This window comes from Numenius arquata, chromosome 10, assembly GCF_964106895.1.
Source record: "Numenius arquata chromosome 10, bNumArq3.hap1.1, whole genome shotgun sequence".
Lineage (NCBI taxonomy): Eukaryota > Metazoa > Chordata > Aves > Charadriiformes > Scolopacidae > Numenius > Numenius arquata.
The window spans coordinates 12338741-12359313 of record NC_133585.1 but is presented as its reverse complement, the minus strand read 5'-3'; the positions used below and the strand labels follow the sequence as shown (position 1 = coordinate 12359313).

The 20573-nt window shown below is 37.2% G+C and overlaps 1 protein-coding gene across 2 annotated transcripts in view; it reads right to left on the bottom strand.

Annotated features, from left to right (window-relative positions):
• The window catches only part of GLUD1 (glutamate dehydrogenase 1), a 30208-nt gene continuing 9635 nt past the window's right edge, over positions 1–20573 (bottom strand). For both annotated transcript variants that reach the window (XM_074155246.1, XM_074155247.1), the window contains exons 2-13: positions 17871–17951; positions 16967–17022; positions 16020–16083; positions 14245–14339; positions 9602–9781; positions 7735–7872; positions 6654–6791; positions 6449–6529; positions 5453–5576; positions 4145–4236; positions 2297–2359; positions 1–1658 (exon numbers count right to left, since the gene is read on the bottom strand). In XM_074155246.1, the coding sequence (XP_074011347.1) occupies positions 1539–1658; positions 2297–2359; positions 4145–4236; positions 5453–5576; positions 6449–6529; positions 6654–6791; positions 7735–7872; positions 9602–9781; positions 14245–14339; positions 16020–16083; positions 16967–17022; positions 17871–17951 (1232 nt within the window). In that variant the 3' untranslated portion in view covers positions 1–1538. The remainder of the gene's footprint in view (positions 1659–2296; positions 2360–4144; positions 4237–5452; positions 5577–6448; positions 6530–6653; positions 6792–7734; positions 7873–9601; positions 9782–14244; positions 14340–16019; positions 16084–16966; positions 17023–17870; positions 17952–20573) is intronic.

Sequence of the window (20573 nt, the reverse complement as noted above, 5' to 3'; positions counted from 1 at the left end):
TAAAATGCATCACACAAGGTTTATTGCTCCATGCTAACTATTAGAATAGTTCTTCACACAAATTTGAGAGGACACAGCAAAGACCCAAAATGATTTACCAAATCTACCCAATTTCAAAAGTCTTGCTGACAGGCAAGTTCAGGAGACAGATCTGTATTAGTGAGCCCCTTATGATAAATCAGACAGTATCTTATCAGTAGGCTTGTAATGAATAACCAAGTGTGCTGTGAAGATCCACGGACTGTAACTCCAGAAAGCTATTGAATGAAATAGAGAACAGTAATACACCAGCATAGTAGGTTTGGAAAGGTCAACTTTTTTTTAATAACTGCTCTTCTTTCCAGGTTATGTCATGCAGTTACAAAGTAGTTAGAAAAAAAGCATGAGTTTCTTGGAGGGACTAGTTGTCTTTTAAAAAAAACATTCATATTCATTACATAAATAACATCTGGCACTTCAAGGGGACTCCACTGGACAAAAGCCTTACACTTTAAAAACTGTGCTTGATCCAATAGTGTGGTGAGGTCCATTTTGTTGTCCTCCAGTATGTTCAAAACTTTCAAGACCTCCTGATGACAAAAAAAAGAGGCTGTGTGTGTTAAGAAAGTGGATTAAGTTTATAGCAGCATTCTAGCTCCTCTGTACTTTGGCCAATGATTTCTGGGTTCACTTTCACTTTAGTTGTTCACTGAGGCAGTATCTAATTTTCAGAAAGCCTCTGGAAAGAAAACACTAAAAAAAAAAATTCCAAAAACCTAAGTATGATTGCTTACCAAATTCAGACTATCCCTTTTTTTAAAAAAGAAAACAACCTATAGTCAGAACAGTTATGTAGATACTTGATTAAAAACATAACTAGAGTTGCTTGATAGTTTCAGCTTATAAAAATATTAGTCTGTCACCTCTACATACTTCATGGTGATAGTCAAGCTAGCTTGAACAAGCAATAAAAGGCAGTTCTATAACAGCAGCACAGTTAAAGAAAAAACATTGCCCAAAGAGAATCAGGCCTGAAGCTTTACTACAAATAAAAATTAGACTCCTATCAAAGTTAATCCCTGCTGGAGGCCCATTCTTCCTTTGACAATGCCACAGCATTGATCATACAAGGCCTTACTGAAAGTGCCAAAGCCAAAAATTACATCATTAAACAAAAGTGCATGAAGTAATAATGAGCTAAGTGCTCATTTAGTACAGTATCTGATCTGAAGTCTGAGAAGTGGCTCAGGTGGCAAGACCACTCTTTCATACATAAAATGTACCATTTTGTTTTGTAGGTGAAATACCCAGAATGGCCCCTACAAGTGCAGATGAACTGTTATCTTCAGATACATACTTGTATACAATTTCCTAATCCATGAATTTTTATTGTAAAAAAGACTAGTTTGGACTGAAACTAATTGAGAATAGAATCCACTATAATGTCAGAAGAAAAGAAAATTTTGTGGTTACATGTAAACTTGTGATAAGCTTTTTCAAGAAGAGGGTACATTAACGGCAAGAGGGATGGGATATAATAAGGAGCGGTAATGGCCTATTTATGTAAAGGTCAGGCCAGCCTCATTGTACACTTTGAAGACTTTTTCAATTGCATTGACATAGGCAGCTGTTCTCAGGTCCAGACCCAGGTTGTACTTCATGGCAGTACGCATGATTTGCTGAAACAGAAAAGGTTACAGGTGATTTCTGCAAGTTTCTCCGTAGGAACTACACTTGCTTAGAGAATCTAGGTTAGGAGTAGAAGAGCTGCTAGATTGGTAACAGAACTCAGATCCTTTGAGGATCAAGTCTAAAATTTTTTTATTTTTAACAGAAATCTGAAAGGGAAAAGAGACTTCCCAGATTACTATATTGCCCCTTTTCAGGTCTTGGATGCACATGTACCTCAGATACAGGGAGAGACAAGGTGTCTCAACTAGTCTTTGCCCCACAAATCAGAAATACTGCATAAAAGGGATTAATCTAAAACTGCTGATGGCAAAGTAAAACACTCTTAGGTCTGTGTCCCAAATTAGTCAGGTACAAAAGGACAACTAAAGAGTTTCTAATTACTACAACTTCCACTAGAAAATACTTCCTGATTTCATGTATTAGTCTCTAATGTTTACTATACTCAGCTAAAGTTGGCCATCCCTGCATAGACCAGAAGCACCTCATACTACAGTAACTTCCAGTATCATGAACTGCTTACCTACTCCCTTAATTGCAAAGAAATTCTGTACCATGCATTCAAAAACTGTCATAAAGCCGCGTAAGTCCTTTTTTCTGTAACTACATTTACTAATGCAATATTTACCCGAGCAGAACGCTCCATTGTATAAGCCAACCCAGAGTGGACAATGTCTTTCTCAGATGCACCCTGCAACAACAGGAAATAAAATCAGAGTTTAATTCAAAACACAAAAAGGTAGTAGTCATATATTAGGGACAATGACATGTTGGATTCCCATAATTACTGAAGCTTGCTCCCTTATTTTCTTCTAATGACTGGCATAAGTAACTAAATCGCCTTTACTGTGTTACTTGAAGAGCTAATTACGGTCAGTTCAATTCTAAAACCTCAGATGTAAGCACTGGAGTCTTTTATATGCCTAGCTTCTAAATGCATGATGCTAACTTTTTTTATTGGTGTCGTAACTACTGTTTTCAGCCTTCAAAACACACAGTAAATGTTAAACAAAAAAGCTCCCAAGGGTTAATAACCTATAGAAACTACTTCCAATTGTTTTGAAGATTGCCAGGTTTTAGGAACTGGGCATGGATCCCCAGTTCATATATTCAGCACTATTAGCCCCGAGCAACTCCACAATAACTTTGTTCCCATTAAAATTTAAATATACAGAACAATAAATAATTGAAGATACTCAGTCATTCTAATTCAGGCTATCAGCTTCAGTGTTTCATCATCCTGACTGTTGCAACTTACTAACAATATGAGACCTGGCTTCACGAAATACATGCTTTTCCTCAAATACTAATTTGGACTGGATGTAGAAATTACTAGGCCAGTTTTTATGGCATATGTTTAAGAAACCATAGCAATCACTTCAAGCCACAGAACCTATCTACCATGCTATTAATTCAGCGTAATATTAATGAAAGTGCTATCATCACACTGGATCAGACTAAAGTCTATTTCTACTATCTGACAGTGGCCCAACTTTACATGCATTTCCCCCAGTTTCTTCCTGAGGAAACATGATTTAATGTTTTTCACATTTCACTGGATTGTTTCCCTGGGTTATTTGTCCCATCTCCTCCTGAACTTGTGTTAAAAAACAAACTGACCAACCCTTTAAGCTTCCATGCATTCCTCAACAGAGTATTCCACATCGTAACTGCCTGCTGTGCTAGGAACCACCCCTGATCTTCATTCTGCTTCTCACTTTGCTGGTTTTGTTTGACAGCACCTCCTTCACCCTTCCTTCCATTGAACAATCTATCCTTACCCATCCATTTTGACACCACTCATTCTATAGAATACTGTCTCCACCCCAGGACTATTTCAGGCCAAAAGACCTAGGTTAGTTCATTGTTCCATGGATGAGAAGCTTCTGTATCTTTGATTATTCTTGTGATCTTTCTCTGAACTTTCTCCACATCTACAATGTTTTCAGATACAGAGACCTAATCCGCATGCAGTGTTCAGAAGGCAGATACACTCTGGGCTAATATTGTGGCATCATTAGTCAGTCTTATTCTTTTCCTTTCAGAACAATCTCTTACACTTGGTTTGCTTTTTGATTACTATGGATTTCTTAGCTTATTTTTTGTCATCACCTCCAGATCTTCCATTTGAATGCAAATGGATGAGCTCACAACCCTTCATTTCATGTGAAAATTTCCCCACCATGTATTGCTACACATTAAACAATGAATTTTAGCTGACATTTCTTTGCTCATTAATTCAGTCCTAAAAGAACATTCTACAGTTTTTCAGTCAGCTCTTGCCTATGTTACAGAAACAGCGTACCAAACTGTCTGTGGTGTGGGATCTTGTTGAAAGTCATTTGGAAATCTGGACAAACTATATCACCAAGATCTGGGGCAAAAACCTCCGTAATAGCTACAATGGTAAAATTTACGTTGCAGTTATAATATAAGAATACATCTACAGTAAAAAAACCCAACAGCAACTACTTACCGATATCCTATCTTGAAATTCTGCTGTAGGCACAACTGGAATAGTTCCACCATGTTTCCCAAATTTTCTTTCCAAGCTTTCCTGGACAGACACTAGAAAGGGAAAAAAGCAGAGGCAAGGTAACTGACAAGGAAAGGAACGTGCTCCCTAACAAAGGAGCTGACCCCAGGGCTTTCAGAGTTCGATGGCATGACATGCAAAATACAGGGGCTGGAAGCAAAGGGAGTCATCTAATTTTCTAAGAAAAGGGAAAGATGTGGTTTATCTGTTTTTACAGGTGAATCCCTTCAATATTAGCAGCACTACTGCTATAGTACAGTCCCATGGGTTGCGACTGTGGATTTACTGATCCCCCTTCACTATACTCATAAAGCTGATAGAGCAATCAATCTGGATTAACTTTCCTAACTTGATAGATGGCATTAGACAAAATATTTCCTGAAGTTAAAGCAATCAATTATCTCCTATTGCACTTTGCATACACACTACTTTCTAAGAAAGAAGCACAACGTGGACTTTTTTTTCCCTTAAGATATGAGAAGTGCTTTGGTATTTTGAATTGATAATTATTTAATCTTGATTCTTGTTAATTTAATTAGTAAGCTCTCCTAAACACCACCACAGAGTATTTCAGATAACACAGTCTTGAAGAAAGGGATTTAAATCAGAATTGTCATAATCCTCAACCACTTTAGAAACATCTTGAAAGGTACCATTTCTAAGAAAAAGTTATATTAAAAACATTCAGATGTCTTGTCAACTCCTGTGTCCTGAGATTCTCATGTTTTCTACAGAGTATTGTTTAAAATGGAGCAATATCCTGCAGTTCTTCTCAATTAAGCTTCCTCTCTCCATGTAATTGGTATTCTGGCCCTGGAGCTGTAGGCCATAAGCAGTTTTTTACAGCGCCTGTACCAATTATATTACTGTCCTTTACAGAAATCCTTTAGGTGTGGAACAATGTTACCCACTCAAACTTTGAATTCTTCTCAAAAACCAAGTGTACAGCTAAAAGACATTTATAAAGAAGTAATAAATATTTCACTTGAGTTTAGTATTTTCACAAAACTGAGGAAAGCATCACTTTATGAATGAAAAGATAACTGAAAAAGTATGCATTTAAATTAAGTCACTAGAGTTGCAAGTCAATTAACCTATCAAAACTTTCCTACTCTTCAGTATGCAGCAATAATAGACTTGTGGGAAATTAAGGTGAATTTAAAATAGTTTTGTGTTCATTTCTCCCACAGTTGACGCTTGCTAGTTCAGTCTATCAATTAAACAGTGAAAGTAGAACTGATCACTTACTGAGCAAGTGGTAGTTTGAATCCCTTTCATATTTAAAAGTCAAACGGCCATAGCTGACATGGTTCAAGTTTTTCAGCCACTCAAAATAGGACACTGTTACACCGCCAGCATTCAGGTAAAGATCCTGCACAGAAATAGGAAACGTCTTGAATTGTGACCATGTGATGAAGACAGTTCTATTGTATTAAGGAGAAGCAAGCAGAAGTATTATGTACAAAGTACTAGTTTAAACTGCAGTACAGAAGACAATCCAGTTATTATTCTTGCATGACAATACCTACCCTCTTCTGCAGTCCAGGGATTACTTCTACAGATTTAGAAGAGGACTTGACTTTAGAACACATGAAGTTCAGGTGTGCTTGACTGACCACTTTCTTTTATTTTAGCACAAGTTTTAATCAAGAAAGTTAGAGCATTCTTAGGCCATCTCAGTGAGTAAAGGCTGAAGATCAGCCGCTCTTTCTAGCAGTATCACTTGATCAAGACACACTTTATCTGGGAAAAGGATATCATTATACTTGGATAGGTCTTATTCTTTCAAATTATCACTATAGGCAACATTTACACTATACAATCTATGATACACAGTTCTGCCAGAGCATCACCCAGAGACACAATGTTTACAAACAAATTGGCCAGTGTATTTCCTCTGTCTTCTTCCTTTGATTAGTGGACTATTTAACTGAGCAAATGTCAGCTAATAGTCCAAAATGCAAAACTATAGATTTAAGAACTAGTTGTGCATTGTTCTCTCTTCCAAATACGTAGCCTTCATATAATAGTTTCCTTTGGTCATTTACAGTTGCAGTGAGATCTTTAGGTAATTACTACCAATCTTAAGCAACTTTGACACTCCTTTCCCAGACATCAGTTGTTAAAAACTACTCTAAGAGAATGAATGGCTATTATTAAAAACCTTCAATAAATAATGTCTTGCTGCAATTTCCAGAAATATTACCCTTGTAATGAAAATCAAAGGTCATAATAGAGTCTTACAGGGATAACCATGATATTCCGCTCCAAGAAGATTTTGTCAGCTTCAGGAGTTGTAGGCCCATTGGCACCTTCAGCAATAATCTGAAATGAATCACAGCCGAGTAAATCAGAGGTATATTTTAGTTTCCATTCACGCTAATTATTGAATACCAGTATTTAAACAGCCTTCTCCACTTTTCATTTGCATTTTAACTCTCCAACTTACTTTTGCTTTAACCTTGTGAGCGTTGGCCTTAGTCAACTGCTTCTCGCTGGCAGCAGGGATGAGAATGTCACAGTCTGTTTCCAGAATACTGCCCTCAAGTGTCTGTGCTTTAGGGAAGCCCATGATTGTCCCATGTTGCTGTTTGAAGGAAACAAATCAAGGTGGGTTTTTTGTGTGCGTGTATTTGTTTGACTTCCCTTCCTCTAACTTTCAAAAAAGAAAGAAGGGAAAAGCAACAGTACCAGAAAGACACCACATAACTCCTATCTTTACTTAGCTTAGGCATAAAAAGCAAGCTACAGAGCTTTAAGGTTAACAGTCCAAGTTGCCATGACTGAGGCATAACTACTCTCTGGCCAAAGACACTGATAACCATTTGGGTTCTGGATTATTTCATTATCTTCAGAAAGGGGTGATAACGACATTCAAATGATCCCCTTGTAAAAGAAGACACATCCCCTTAAGTGGGAGATCATATTTTAGTGCCTGCGAACTGTCCCCTCAAGACTGCTTCACTTGGAAACTGAAATAAAAAGACTATATCCAGTTTTCATTATAAACTACATATTCAGGTCACATTGCCAGACAGGCTTTCATTTTTTTCAGAAACATCCAATAGGTAAGCAGCAGCAAAAGTGCATTCTGAAGTCTTAAATGTCCATATGCTTGTGATTCTCAATAAGGAATACTTTAGGAACCTCCTTGCCCTGGTTCCTTGACACATCCTTCCTAGTTTAGTCATAAGAAAAGCAAAATAATCATGAATTCCAATTCTTAAACCAAAGCAATTAGCCTACACACATGCAAGCCTTGCCATTTTTCTGAGAGTCGGGTCAAAGGGTAAAAACAGTATGTTATGAACCGAAGAGTCAGCCAAAGCCACAAGATCAGTTAGCGTTAACCACCTGTATTCATATTGGGGATAAGGAGAAAACCAGAAGAATTAACATTCCTAAGCCATTTTGTAAGTACTAATTGCAACATGGTTTAAAAATCACAAATTAACACCAGTCTACAGTCATCCTATGTGCTTGCAAAGCTGACAAAAATGAAACTATTTCTGCTCAGCTAAGTTTCATACCAATTTGTAATCTTCTAGTTCCTTCGGGTCAATCCCATCAGGATTCCAGATAGAACCATTAAACTCTCCAACAGCAACGCACTTTGCTCCAAAACGATGCAAGTATCTCATAGAATGCAAGCCCACATTACCAAATCCCTGGAGGTAGAAAGAGAAAGGGAAAAGTAGTTAACTCTTAAGCAAAAATGATGATCACTGCTAAGGCTTATATAGATTCAAATAGTTTTAAATAGTTCTTCAGCTATTGGCGTTATCTTGGCATTAGATGATGTGTACAGGAAAGATGGAAGAAATCTACATGTTCTGTTCCAGTCTGAACATCACTGTAGAAATTATGCATTGTAGGCAGCAATATACAGTTGTGCTTAATTTTTTATACTGGAAATACAGAAGGGAAGCAAAAATACTACTATGACAGTGTCAAAACTATGATATTTATTAACATAGGAACATTATGTTTATTTTATAACTGGCACTGTCTTAGAGGGATTAATGGATTTTTGTATGAGTATTCAAAAATTTGATGGATATTTGCAGGCCATGAAATATTTTCATTTAATTTGGGTAAGGGAGGCTTGTAAGTGTAAAACCCACCCCACAATGGAACAAGTTAAACAAGAATATCATTAATTCTTCACATTATAACCTAGTAGGAAGCTATGTCATTTCTAATACATTTCTGAAGTGGTCCTGTACAAAACAGATTGCCTAAATTTAAATTTAGATAATCTTTTATTTAATTAGCAGTTTTTACATCCTGTTGTAATTCCAGACTGTTATTTAACATTCTGGAAGTAAAGGAACACATATGGCAGACCAAAAGGTCACATGATCCATGTCAAAAGCTTGTAGTAAGATTCTATGCTGGAGAAAGGCTGAACATTAAATTCCCATATAACATTTAGGATTTGTTTACATATTAGAAGCAAACTTCAATGCAGCAGTTTGTCATGCATTATGTGTCTTTGTAAGGCTGTATCCTTGTTTTCCTAGAAAAATCTTCAGCTGTTCTTGTGGCCATATTTCCTGTCTAAGTTACGCTGAAGTGCCTGTTGGTTAGCCTTCTGCCAAGCATGAAAATGCCAAAGTGCAGGGAGAAGAGTGTGCTGCTGGGTCCGGGCAGGGCAAAGACGTTTGTTTCAGCCCACTGGTTAACTAGAAGACAACCTGGAAGTTACAATTACTCTGCTATTGTGAACAACCAGTGCATTGGTACTAAAACCAACAAAAAGTAATCCCTCAAATCCTCAAATTAACATACTGTTCAAAGCTGAACAGAACAGGTTCTTTCTCTGAAATTTTAGGAATGATGACGCATATTACTGAACATCAAAGACCTTCAAAATTCAACTACCTAAATCCTGAAGTGTTACGAACACCAACAACATACATTTAACCCTACACATTTAGAATAAGGTATTGGTTTCCACTTTTCCAACTGCTTATTCCATAGCGGAACAAGAACATAAGCCCCAATTCCTTCTCTCTCCAAATTTCTTTATTGCAAAACAGTGCAACAAATTTTGTGTAGGCACAAACAGTGTTACAGCTCATTGAAAAGTGCGCAATGCCTTAGTTTAAAGAACTCCTATAATAGTATTTCACTTTTTTCTTTGCAGCCTATGTTTATACAGACTAGAGTTTTGGCTTTGTGCCTGTAGAGTGCAATCGAAAGTTCAGTTTTTATAAAACAGTCCAAAATAAAGGGCACCTATGTCGCTTGAGAAGTGTTTCTGAAGTTTGAGAGTAAAGGTTAACTTGGAAGTCATAAAACCCTAACAGGATTTATTGCTACAGCCCTTTTTAAAAGCAGCTCTACTGGAAGTTTTTTACTACTTTTTCTCTGCAGTTGAAGGAAACAAGTTACCTGAACAGCAAATGTTTTATCCCCAAATCCAGGAGTCATTCCTAATATGCTCATATATGATGCTTCATTGATGAAATTTTCAATTCCATGGAAGACACCACGACCAGTTGCAGATATACGTCCGTGGATCCCACCCTGGCTGATGGGTTTACCAGTTACACATGCATGTGCGTTAATATCCTGTAAAACAGTGAAGGACTTGTGAGCTATGGAATAATCAAACAGCTGGAACAAGAGATAAGGCAAAACAGGAATCATAAGAGTAAGAACATGATAGAGTTCGTATACAATTAGTTTGTAAAGATGATTTCCTTCCTGAGTTTGTGTGAACACCTTCTCAGAAGTATACTCTAGTAGATGTCAGGGAAGTTGCATAATGCAATATTAGATATGCTTTGTAATTTTTTGTTGTATTTAAATGTATGTATTAAGTTCAGTCTGTGGTTAATTAATTATGGTGACATTCCTGTTGCAGTGTTAGCAACGAGCAGGCCTTTAACAAATCAAAAAGCTTTGAGGGCCATGTTTCTCAAAATTAGCTCCTATTACAGCCATAATTTCCACCATTATTCTTGACATTTTAATCTTTTAAAGGGCTCAGACATATCCTTGGACCGGTTTCTAATCATCTTTAAACAGTGTTTAGTGTTCCTTTATAACAAATTCAGTTATTTTGAAACAAAAATACAGGCCTAATACCTCCCTGTTGTTGATCTCAGAGAAAAATCTACAGTATGAAAGTCATATACGAAAAGTTAGATAAGTATTTGCTACTTTTATTCAGAAAAGCAATATATATAATCAAGCCTCTATGATTAATTTGGTGGCAATAAAATTAAATTTTCCATATGCTAGACACTAGCAAAGATAAAATAGACTATTTAAAACCAGAGTTAATTTTTCAAATTGAAATAATAACTTGGAAAAACTTCTTCCAAACTAGACATCGTTTGGGCGTCCCTCTTCTGTCACCACTGGTTCCCATGCTCCCACACCCTGGGAACAGTCACACAGTGGCTTGGCATCCAACACAAGTGAAAGAGTAGGGATGAAAGGGAATCCACTGAAATGAGTTTGCCATCAGCCGGAGGTTTCTATTCCACCAACAACATATTCACTGGGAGGCTCCCTCCTCTCCATCACTTGTGCCAAATGCATTTGCATGCCTATGGCATGAGCACAAGATGCTTGGTGAGAGGAAGGAAAGGAGCAGACAAAAGTAAGTGGAGACAGAATGGCAGGAGATGACTAGAGCCATGAGAGAAACAAAACCTATTTATTATTTGAAAATGATATTGAGTTACCTATATAAAGGAAAAGATAACCCCTCTTTAATAACAATAAAAGTGATGCTGTGCTTGCCACAAAATTCCTAATTCAGTTTCCCAAAATGTAGCTGCATTTACTGTCTTTAAGCTGTATGCTCCCTCTGGTGGTACACCAACCGTAAACAAGATCTGTGGTGGTGTTTTGCTAGGAACAACTTGGCCTGGCATTTTGATGTATTTTTAGGTTTTCATTCTGTTTCAAATTGAAACTATATTGTAGCCTTCATGCATTCACAAAAGAAGAAGTATGTTTTATAAATACTTGAAGAAATACAGCCTCGCACGGTACATAAGTATGTATTTATTAAAGTCCCTTCACATGTCCCAAAAGTAAGCTGGATGTGTCAAGGAAGTACAGAAGAGTGGAAAGGATGAATTTAATCAAAAACTTTAGCCACATGTAATTCAGTGATCCAGCAACTTAAGATGGATTTTCTGGAACAGTTAACATGGTAGTTATTAAAGATTTGCATGGTTTGACAAGAAAACAGAGCATGAGGTGAGGGCAGGTCCAGGTTGTCTTGAAACACATACAAACCACAGTCGATGTCAAAGTCCTAAAAACTCTGGTTTTAAGTTTATTAAAAAAAAAGTTTAACACATCTTGGGACAAAAAGTAAGACCATGGCTTTTAAGAAAAAGCTTGCAAAATGGCTTATGGCTAGCACTGAAGACTTCTATATTAGTAATAATAGTCTATGAACTCAGCTGGCAAAGTTAGACACTGGACTTTTGCTTGTTTCTTAACCCCTTTCCACGCTGCAATAATATCCTCCTTGTCTCTCCAGCTTCCTGGGTATTTATGCTAGGTTTCAAGCAAGTTTCCCCTATCTGTTTGCATCTGTTATGTGGCTTTTCCTTTCCACTTCAAGCTCCCTGAACACAGCTGTGTTCAGTCACATTGACTCATCAGGTCTGTAGATTTCTCACCGAAGAGTTATCTTTCCACTCAATTGAACGTAGCCCCTTGTACACCTTCCATCTGTCGTCTGAATTACGGTTAGTTTCAGTTTTGTTCAATGGTCGTTTTCTTCTCTTAGTTCCCTTCCCTCCTTCCTTCTGCCATGATCACTTCTATATATCTGGTAGTTCCTTATCACCTTTATTTGTCTTCTTGGTGTATCAACCAGATAGTTATCTGAAACATCTTCCTCTACAAACTGGTTTTGATAGGTTATTCCACTTTTTGTAGCATTCTCCCTTCCTTTTCTACACCTGATCATTGTCCACCGTAGCTTGTAAGTTCCAATATGGCTACCATTCTCTCTTCCATGCAAAAACCAGCAAGCCATCAAAATTAAGTAAACTGATTTAATTTTTTTTCTTATTTCAATTCTTTAATTACCTTTTCAGAAAAATGTACCTAAATCCTCTCAGGTTTTTGTTATTCTTTAAGAATAAGATACTTATTCTGCCATGCAGAGAGCGCCTAGGAATAAGAGAAGCTGTTGTAGCATAATTCAAATTGCATTTTTATCCTCAGTAGTTGTTTGTTTGTTTTCTTTTGTCACTGAAGCATGTGTATGTGTAGGACTACACAACAAGCTGAGATGACAAAGTGGAAAGAATAAGAAATTCAGCGATTTAAAAATCTTTTCCTGTATGAATGTTTGGTTTTCCACCTATTAAAAAACCTGAAGCTTCTGTATAAAACTGTATGGGAACTATTAACAGATACAGCAAATTTTAAAGCAGGTCGTGTGCTGTGAGCCTTCTGTGTCAGTCGCAATATAGCAATGCTGTTGCATCATGGGGAAATATGCGTTTTAGTGCAATGAGTTAAATGTTAAAATGCTTTGAGGCAGTAGTTTTCTTAAATGTTGGAATTTTAAGTTATGACTGAGGGAGCAAGTTGCCACTCTGCACGCTGAAGTCTTTTTGAAGCCATAATTTTTATTTTTTTTTAAAAACAGGTTTAAAGTTTAAAATACAATATTTATGTTTACATATGTGAATAACAAAAAGCAAGTAATGTCTTCTACTGAAACCCCTATCTAACAGATAGCTCTGTAAAAGTGATTTAAGTCGAGTAATCAGCATGCCACAGCCTATTCCTCAAGCATTCCTTCCTCTTCCCCACCCCCTTATGATACCTTAGACTGCATTTCAGATCTAGAAGAACCTGTACCATCCTCTCCTCCTATTGTTAAAGGCATCAAACAGCACAGGACAATTTCTGCTAAAAGACTGTACCAGGAAAGCCAGAGAGAAGTACATGTTGGGTGGTTCTAATGCCTTATTACTGGGAGGGTACACCCTGCTCTCTTACTGAGGAACTGCTGGAAGGGACTGCAGAAAGTGAAAAGAGTCTTTTCAATTGAAAAGGAGCTGGGATAGGCTAACATGCGATACCTTAACATATCACCACACTACTAAAATGCTCTGGCGAGACTCCTTAGCAAAGTATGCCCTGCTGGAATAGCAGAAACAATGTCTGAAAGAGAAGCTAGAAAGTTGGGGTAGCACGGACAGTAGAGCCTCAAGAAATAAGCTGTCTGTAACATATTTTTCTTTTGTCCAACCTGTCAAAAGTATACAACAAAAGTGTTTGGTCTACAGTCATGTTTTTGGTACAGTCAAAACAGGTGCAAAGAACCCCAGCAATGTAAGGGCAAAGGCAGAATTAAGGGCTATAATTAAAAACTAATTTTTAAAAACTTCATTTTTTATTGCCATCTGGGCAATAAATTGTATCGGTATCCGTTTGCTTTACATTTTGGAGAATTTGCTTAAGTTTACACCAATTACTTGTTACTTTTAGGGGACCACAGACAACTTTAATACTTCTACAGGTTATACCAATAGTGCAAACTTAATTTACATGGTCTCTTGAATGCACAAAACCAGAGCATTTATTTAATAACACTTGTAAATTCAGTAGTGTGAAATGGAAAGATTTCAGTACTTTAAGACTACACCAACCATCACAAACTAATTGTTTAACAACTTTAAATTAGTAATTATAGTACTAATGAAAAACAGAGGGAAATGGTAGAAATAGAAGCCAATTTTAGACTAAATATGACACCTTTAAAAAAACCTGTATTTTCTTTTTGCTGAACACTTGCAATCAGTACTGTCTCAAACTTAATTTAAGCCTAGTATAAAAAGATTAACCTTAAAGCTATTTTTCCTTAACTGTACCCTGAAAACCTCACAGCAATTAAGTTGTTACAGTTTGCAAGAGTATATTTAGATCCACATAATTAAATAAAATTATATGGTTAAGCAGCACGGTAATAAATTTCTAGATAAAAGGATTTCTGCAAAGACCTAGAAAGCTTTTCTACTTGAAAGCCTCTGCTCAAAACTTACATAGTGTCCTATGGTACTGGCATAGGTGTCAGCAATCCAGGACATCTCCCTCTCCCCTGTGCTCATATCAGGAGCAGGCACATCAACACCAGGTCCTGTTGGCAACAGTGAAAACGGCTTTTAAGGATCAAACACGAATAGTTATCTTCAACCATTATTCCCTTGGGAACTGCGCAGTGCTTGGCAGAGAGGAACTGTTTTCCTGTTTAATTCTCAGTTTATTATGCAATCAACAGATTCTTCTGGATTGAGTTTTAGATGCTGCATCGTGCCTTTGTACAATACTGTCAAGACCTCCAACCTTTCAAACAAGCCATTCAGTAAAATGAACATCAGTTTGTCAATAAAAAGTCAGAGTAAGATAATGCAGCAAAAGCATATTTATATTATTTTTTTGTTGATCATTGCTGTAACACAGGAAGGGTGCTATCTAGGTATGATTTCTATGTAACATGACATTAATTGGGTTTTTGCATCAGAATTTCCTCTGTGTTCCTGTGTGAGTTTAAAAATTGAAGATAGGCTGTTCCTAGTCATGGCACTGTAGCACACACATTTGATTTTACCCATCACTTCAAGAAAGAGGCATTACATCTTTCTTGATGAAATAAACCTTTAACAGGACTTTCACATATCTGTTGTATTAAAAGCAAATTCTGTCTGTTTTTAATAGACAACTAAAAATAGCATTTGTCCAACTATTTAAAATCAGAGAGACTTGCTCAGCAAGATTTTAAATGCAACTCTGCCTCTACTCATTTTTTTTCCTAATTATCTTTAAAAGGTTTGTGAAAGCTGCGTAGCACCAACTATAGAGCCAAAAAGGAAGACAAATTAAATTAAACCATTTTAATTGTCATTGAACTAACCATCACTATAGTTGACATAGTGTATAGTACTCACCCAGTCACATGTAATATCAATAAGTGTTTATACAGAACTTAATTTAGATGATCAACACTCTGGCTGAAAGAGCAGATGACAAACACTCTGGCTGAAGAGCAAGAAAATGCCGATAAATGGATATACATTCTCAGGGGCAGTTAGACCATCAGGAACACATGACAGGCCTTTAACTAGTAACAGTCATTATTATTCAGTTGAACAAGAACCTCCTCCAGGTAAAGATCCTCCATTTAATAATAAGTCAAGCTAGTAATATTCAGCTTTCTCCAGAAGAGATTTCCAGGTAGCGACTCCAGACAGCAAGCTATCAGAACAGCTCAGGGTTGAGAACCTGAATGAAATACCTACTAACATTAGACCTGAGTTTCTGTTACAACAGGCACCTATGCTTCTTGCCTATGCTTCTTTTGCAGCCTGTGGTTGCCATGGGTGAAGCCATCAACTTTCTCTGGGGTGGATCTTCTATTTCCTTCCTCTGTTTCCTCAGATATCTGCCAAAAACCTCAACTGAGACTACAGGAAACAGTAACAGCAGAGAGCTCTATATCAGAGATTAAAATTGCAACAAACTTGGTCACAATTTTGTTATCTACCTCTAAGAGAAATGTGATTCATTTTGGATCCTATGAGCTCAGCTTTTGTGGCTTTTCATAGCAGAACAGCTACCAGAAAAACGTTAAGACACAGTTCCCTTTGAAATGCACTAAGATGCAATGACTCAATTCTTTGTGGCTCTTCGCTGAAAGTTCTATACCCAAACTATTTACAGCTCTCAAAAATACGGTTATTTAAGGACAGTATCTAGTGGACGCTGCCTGTGCACAATAAATTAGATTCCTAAATTTTAATAGTAAAATTGCACAACATACCAATAAAGCCCTTTTTTGCCAGCTCCATGGTAAACCTTCTTGTGATCTTTTCCAATTCATTGTCCTATAGAGAAAATGCAATAAATATCACAAGAAATTATTAGTGTTTATGAACATTTGCTAGAACTTATGCCCAAACATAAACAAATACCCTTTTATTTTAGAAGAAAGGATGATTCATATATTTGTATAATTTACATGCCACTCCCTAGCAGACCCTTAGTACCCAGGCAGCACAAGGAAACATTTGTCTGTCTTTCTGTACATTCTGATCCACAACAAGTCGGGAGTGTGGCACAGGAAGAACCACCTGTGCTTGTGGCAGAGATTTCCAGCAAACAAATCTGATATCCTATGCAAGAGATTTATAACCAGCAACAGCAATAGCCGGCCTGCTGGTTGTGTAATCAACACAGTAGAACAACTTCACACAAATCCTTACAGGAGTTTCAAGCTGACAATATCTGTTATGTATTCTAGTATGCCTTTCTGTACAAGTTATTTTAATTAGGGCAAGAAGGCAAGCCTGCAGTAAACTTTTTATAAGCCAAGTTAGTTATTATTCACACTGGAACACTGCATAGGAAGGTTTAATGGAGCATAAAACTATTTGTTAAAATAAACAAAAACATTAACCTTTTTCTAAGAGTAATTTAATTTAAGCCTTTATTAACAGTATCAACTTTAAAAAATTCCAGGTTCCAAATTATTTGTAATCTTCTGACTTTTAGGAAAAAAGTGATAAATAGTTGAAGTATTCCACCTCTGAAACGCACACCTTTTTAAAATTATTCTCCTACCTATTGCATGCACAAGCTAAATCAGCCTTTACAGAGGCAGAAGTGGCAGGAAGTTTTAAGTGGTCAATAATGCCCTTAGAAGAGCTTTTTTAAGTGGCTGGCTTCAGTACTGCAGGTAACCAAATTTTTATCTATGATTAAGCTTACTGTGTAGTTCTTGGGATTGATCTTGACACCAGCCTTTGCCCCACCAAATGGCACATCTACAAGAATGCAAAGGAAAATCATTTTACTTTTTCAACAATAAAGGCAGAATGCATCAGTAATATGTGTGAGGAATTCTAGCTTTGATTTTAGCAGTGACTTTAGTTTTGCTGCATTTAGGGCTTCACGAGCGTAAGCTATAATCTCATCTAGGTACTCCTATAAAAATGGGAAATCTCTCAAGGGCAGCTTGAAAATGGCCTTGAAATTCCTAAGTTCATGATTAAAATTTTCTATGCTTCAAGCTCTTGTACTTGGTACTTGTAGAAACAGTTAGTTTTATAGTTTATATTTTACTGGTTTAGCTCAAAAATTTTACTTTGGAAGTCCTAAGTGAATTATCTCTATATACATTAATAAGTATTTTGTTTTCTTATACATAATGTGCAGATTCTCTCCAAACTTGCCTACAATTTAGCAGCTGTGTATGCATTATACTCCTTTATGACCCATAAAAGAATTTTATCCTTCTCTCTCCACAGCTCCCCTGCCTGAATCCTTTACAGCCTCCATCTGTTCCCCCTAAAATTAGCCCCCTCCTAATCCAAGTTTGTCATACTTTGATTTGAGTTCAAGAGCAGTACTTTTACGGGAGGGGGTAACTAGCAGAATTTGGACTTTTCAAATGAAAATGTAACTTTATTCAAAATATCTACCATAACAGCAGAGGGAATATGTAGTAGTAGTATTATCTTGGTCACTATATATTTTTTCTCATCTTGCTACAAATTTTAATCAGAGATTAGTGTCTAAAACTTCATTTAATTCTTTAGATGCTTTTCTGTAAACTACATCAGTACTGATTGAAATTAAAGTTTGTATCCTTGCTTGAAAAATTGTCACTTACCAACCACAGCACATTTGTATGTCATTAGAGATGCTAAGGCTTTCACTTCATCCACACTAACATCCAAACTATAACGAATACCTGCAAAAGACACATGAGAAAAAAGGAATTCACTGAACAACTTCACAGGTATTTATAAATTGGGAAAGTTAATTTTAGACCAGCCATCTATAACATGCAAGTATGTAATTTAAGAACTTATTTGCTTTAAGGCTTAAAGAACAATCCCCCCTTCTCCCAGTAAAATATCTACCTTTTACTTAGCAGAAATTCAAGACTTCAGCAATTCTTATTAAATAGTTTAACAACAGTAGTCAATCTTGGAACAAAAGTGAATATTCCTTGGGAGGAAGATGAGCAAAGCTGACAGGTAACTAAGAGTAGACTTTTTTCAAGAGGCTGATAAAGCTCATCAGCATCCCATAAGAACTTTAGCTTTGGACTTCATTCATTATATATACACGATGAACTTTGTTCCTGAACGCAACTTATCACTACAGCTTATATCCGAGATCTCTTCTCTAGAGTAAGGCAAGCTCCTGTTATGAGCCTTGCAATACGTTGGCTGTGGTCCAACAAAATCATATGTAGCTTCAGAGCTCTGGCTACTAGGCACAGCCGCATAACAGAAAGCAGCAAGTCACTCTACTCATTCAAATTTTTTCAAAACATTTTGATGGAATAACTCTACCCTAGCAAGCTTGTGTGAGCAGGCCACCCATCCCGCACCCGTGTGGAAACCAGCCCACACCTGCATTCCCTGCTCTGAGTCATTCAGCAGAAATGGAAGTGGGTGATGACACATGGTCCAGAAGCAAATTCAAATTGTTGTGGTCTGCTAGAGGCTTGGATGCAAAATGGGTGATCCCAGACACCAAGGCAGTTCACAACTGAGTGGAAAATGATTACACAAAGGTAGGGAGATCTGTCACCTGCCTGACTCTTACCAGTCTTTTAAAAAATGGGTTGTGGCTGTCCAATAAACTGATCGAACTCAAAGTTAAAATCAATGTATTCTGAAGATAGTTGCAGAGTAGAAAATATTTAACCAAACCGATAGGGCACATATACAGAACTACAGAAGCTTAAACATGATGTTTAACATCAACACTGTGCCCAAAGCCATGTGGCCACAAAAAAAAAACAACAAACCACTCTACAGCTATATGTTAGCTTCTATCCAAGCTTCTCCTATATCACTAACCATATAATGGAGCCATGAAGAATTTAGTCTACACCCCAAATCCTTGGCTGTAGGTTGTGCCAAGTTGCAGGGTAGTTTGTAGCAGGCACAGAGTGTCCTTTAGATGCTAGGTACAAGGCACCACAAATTTCCTATTATGTAAAGAGAAGACCACATTCAGGTCCTCAGGAGTGAAAAAAGGCCAGCATACATTATCCAAACTAAAACACTCTGCTGCTATGGAAGCCATTCCTGAATGCTCTGGAAACAATCCCAGTTTCAAAGGAACTGAGTGCTGCTCAAGTACAGCTAAGGGCCAAGTGCTGCTTTCTTATGTGAGTTCAATCAGTAAAAGAAAGTACCCTGCCTCTGTAGAACAGAATTTAAATTTACTGTGTATATGGGGGAAGGGTGGTCTCCACAAGCAAAATAACTAGTTTCTGACTTCAGTAGCTGTAAGGTGTTCATGTCTGGGCTTTCAAGAACCTTCTCACCAGAGCTAATATTTGAAATTTAAGTGGAATCTATCAGAGTCCAACAGACCAATCAAAGTTGCAATGTATGTGGGTTTCTTTTAACACTTCTTACTCTGATCCTCCAGAGGAGTGGTTATCCTTCTATAAAACCCCGAGCAAGAACAAACACCACCTTTGGCACGGACTGTCCTGCCTGGGGACACAGTTCCCTCTTGGCTGAGTAGGTATGCTCTGGGGACAGGTCTCATCTGAGCATTGCTCAAGCCAGCCAAGTCTGAAGCCCCGACCTACGCTGGGCAGAAATGAACTCTGCCCCTCCACCCCCAGCTGAAATAGATCACTGTGTATTTATTCAACCCATATATTTATTCAACTTCAAGCTGCACACACAAAGTAGTTTTGCTACAACTATACTCCTGCAGGCATACAAAATGTTGTTTATTGATATATGGAAAGCAGCAGTGGGCTAAATAATTTGGGATAGTTATGTTGTACAGTCTTAACAGGGAAACAAAATATAAAAGGAGAGAGCAGCCTCTTCTGCATATCACGTTGAAGATGGGATCTGAAAAGGTGAACAAGCTGCATTTTAACTACAAGATTCAAACCCATGCAAAATAGTTACATCTCCAGTTTCCTTGTATTACAGTCAAGGGTTACTATAAACTTTACTGTAATAAACTTTCATACCAAAGGAACTAGGGAAAAAGCCCCAAGACTAACAAAGTACTGAAAGGCTTTCAGCTGAGATGCTGATTTGTCACACAGGTACATACACAAGAATAGGGAAAACTTTTAGACTTGAAGCTGAAACTGTCATTTTTCTGGACAACTTCATGTTTTTGAGCAAGATTTAGCTTCTTTTCTCTCCTTTTAAACAGCTTGAATTGAAATGGCTTGTCTGCTGTCTTTGTCAATTCTGAGAGTTGTGCTGACTTCACTAGCCACTTTGCTCCAGTTTATCCGCTAAAAACTTTCATTACAGTGTCAGGCATAGTTTAAGGTGTGGATTCCAGGTTCCCTAACAGGTGTGACTATTTTTTC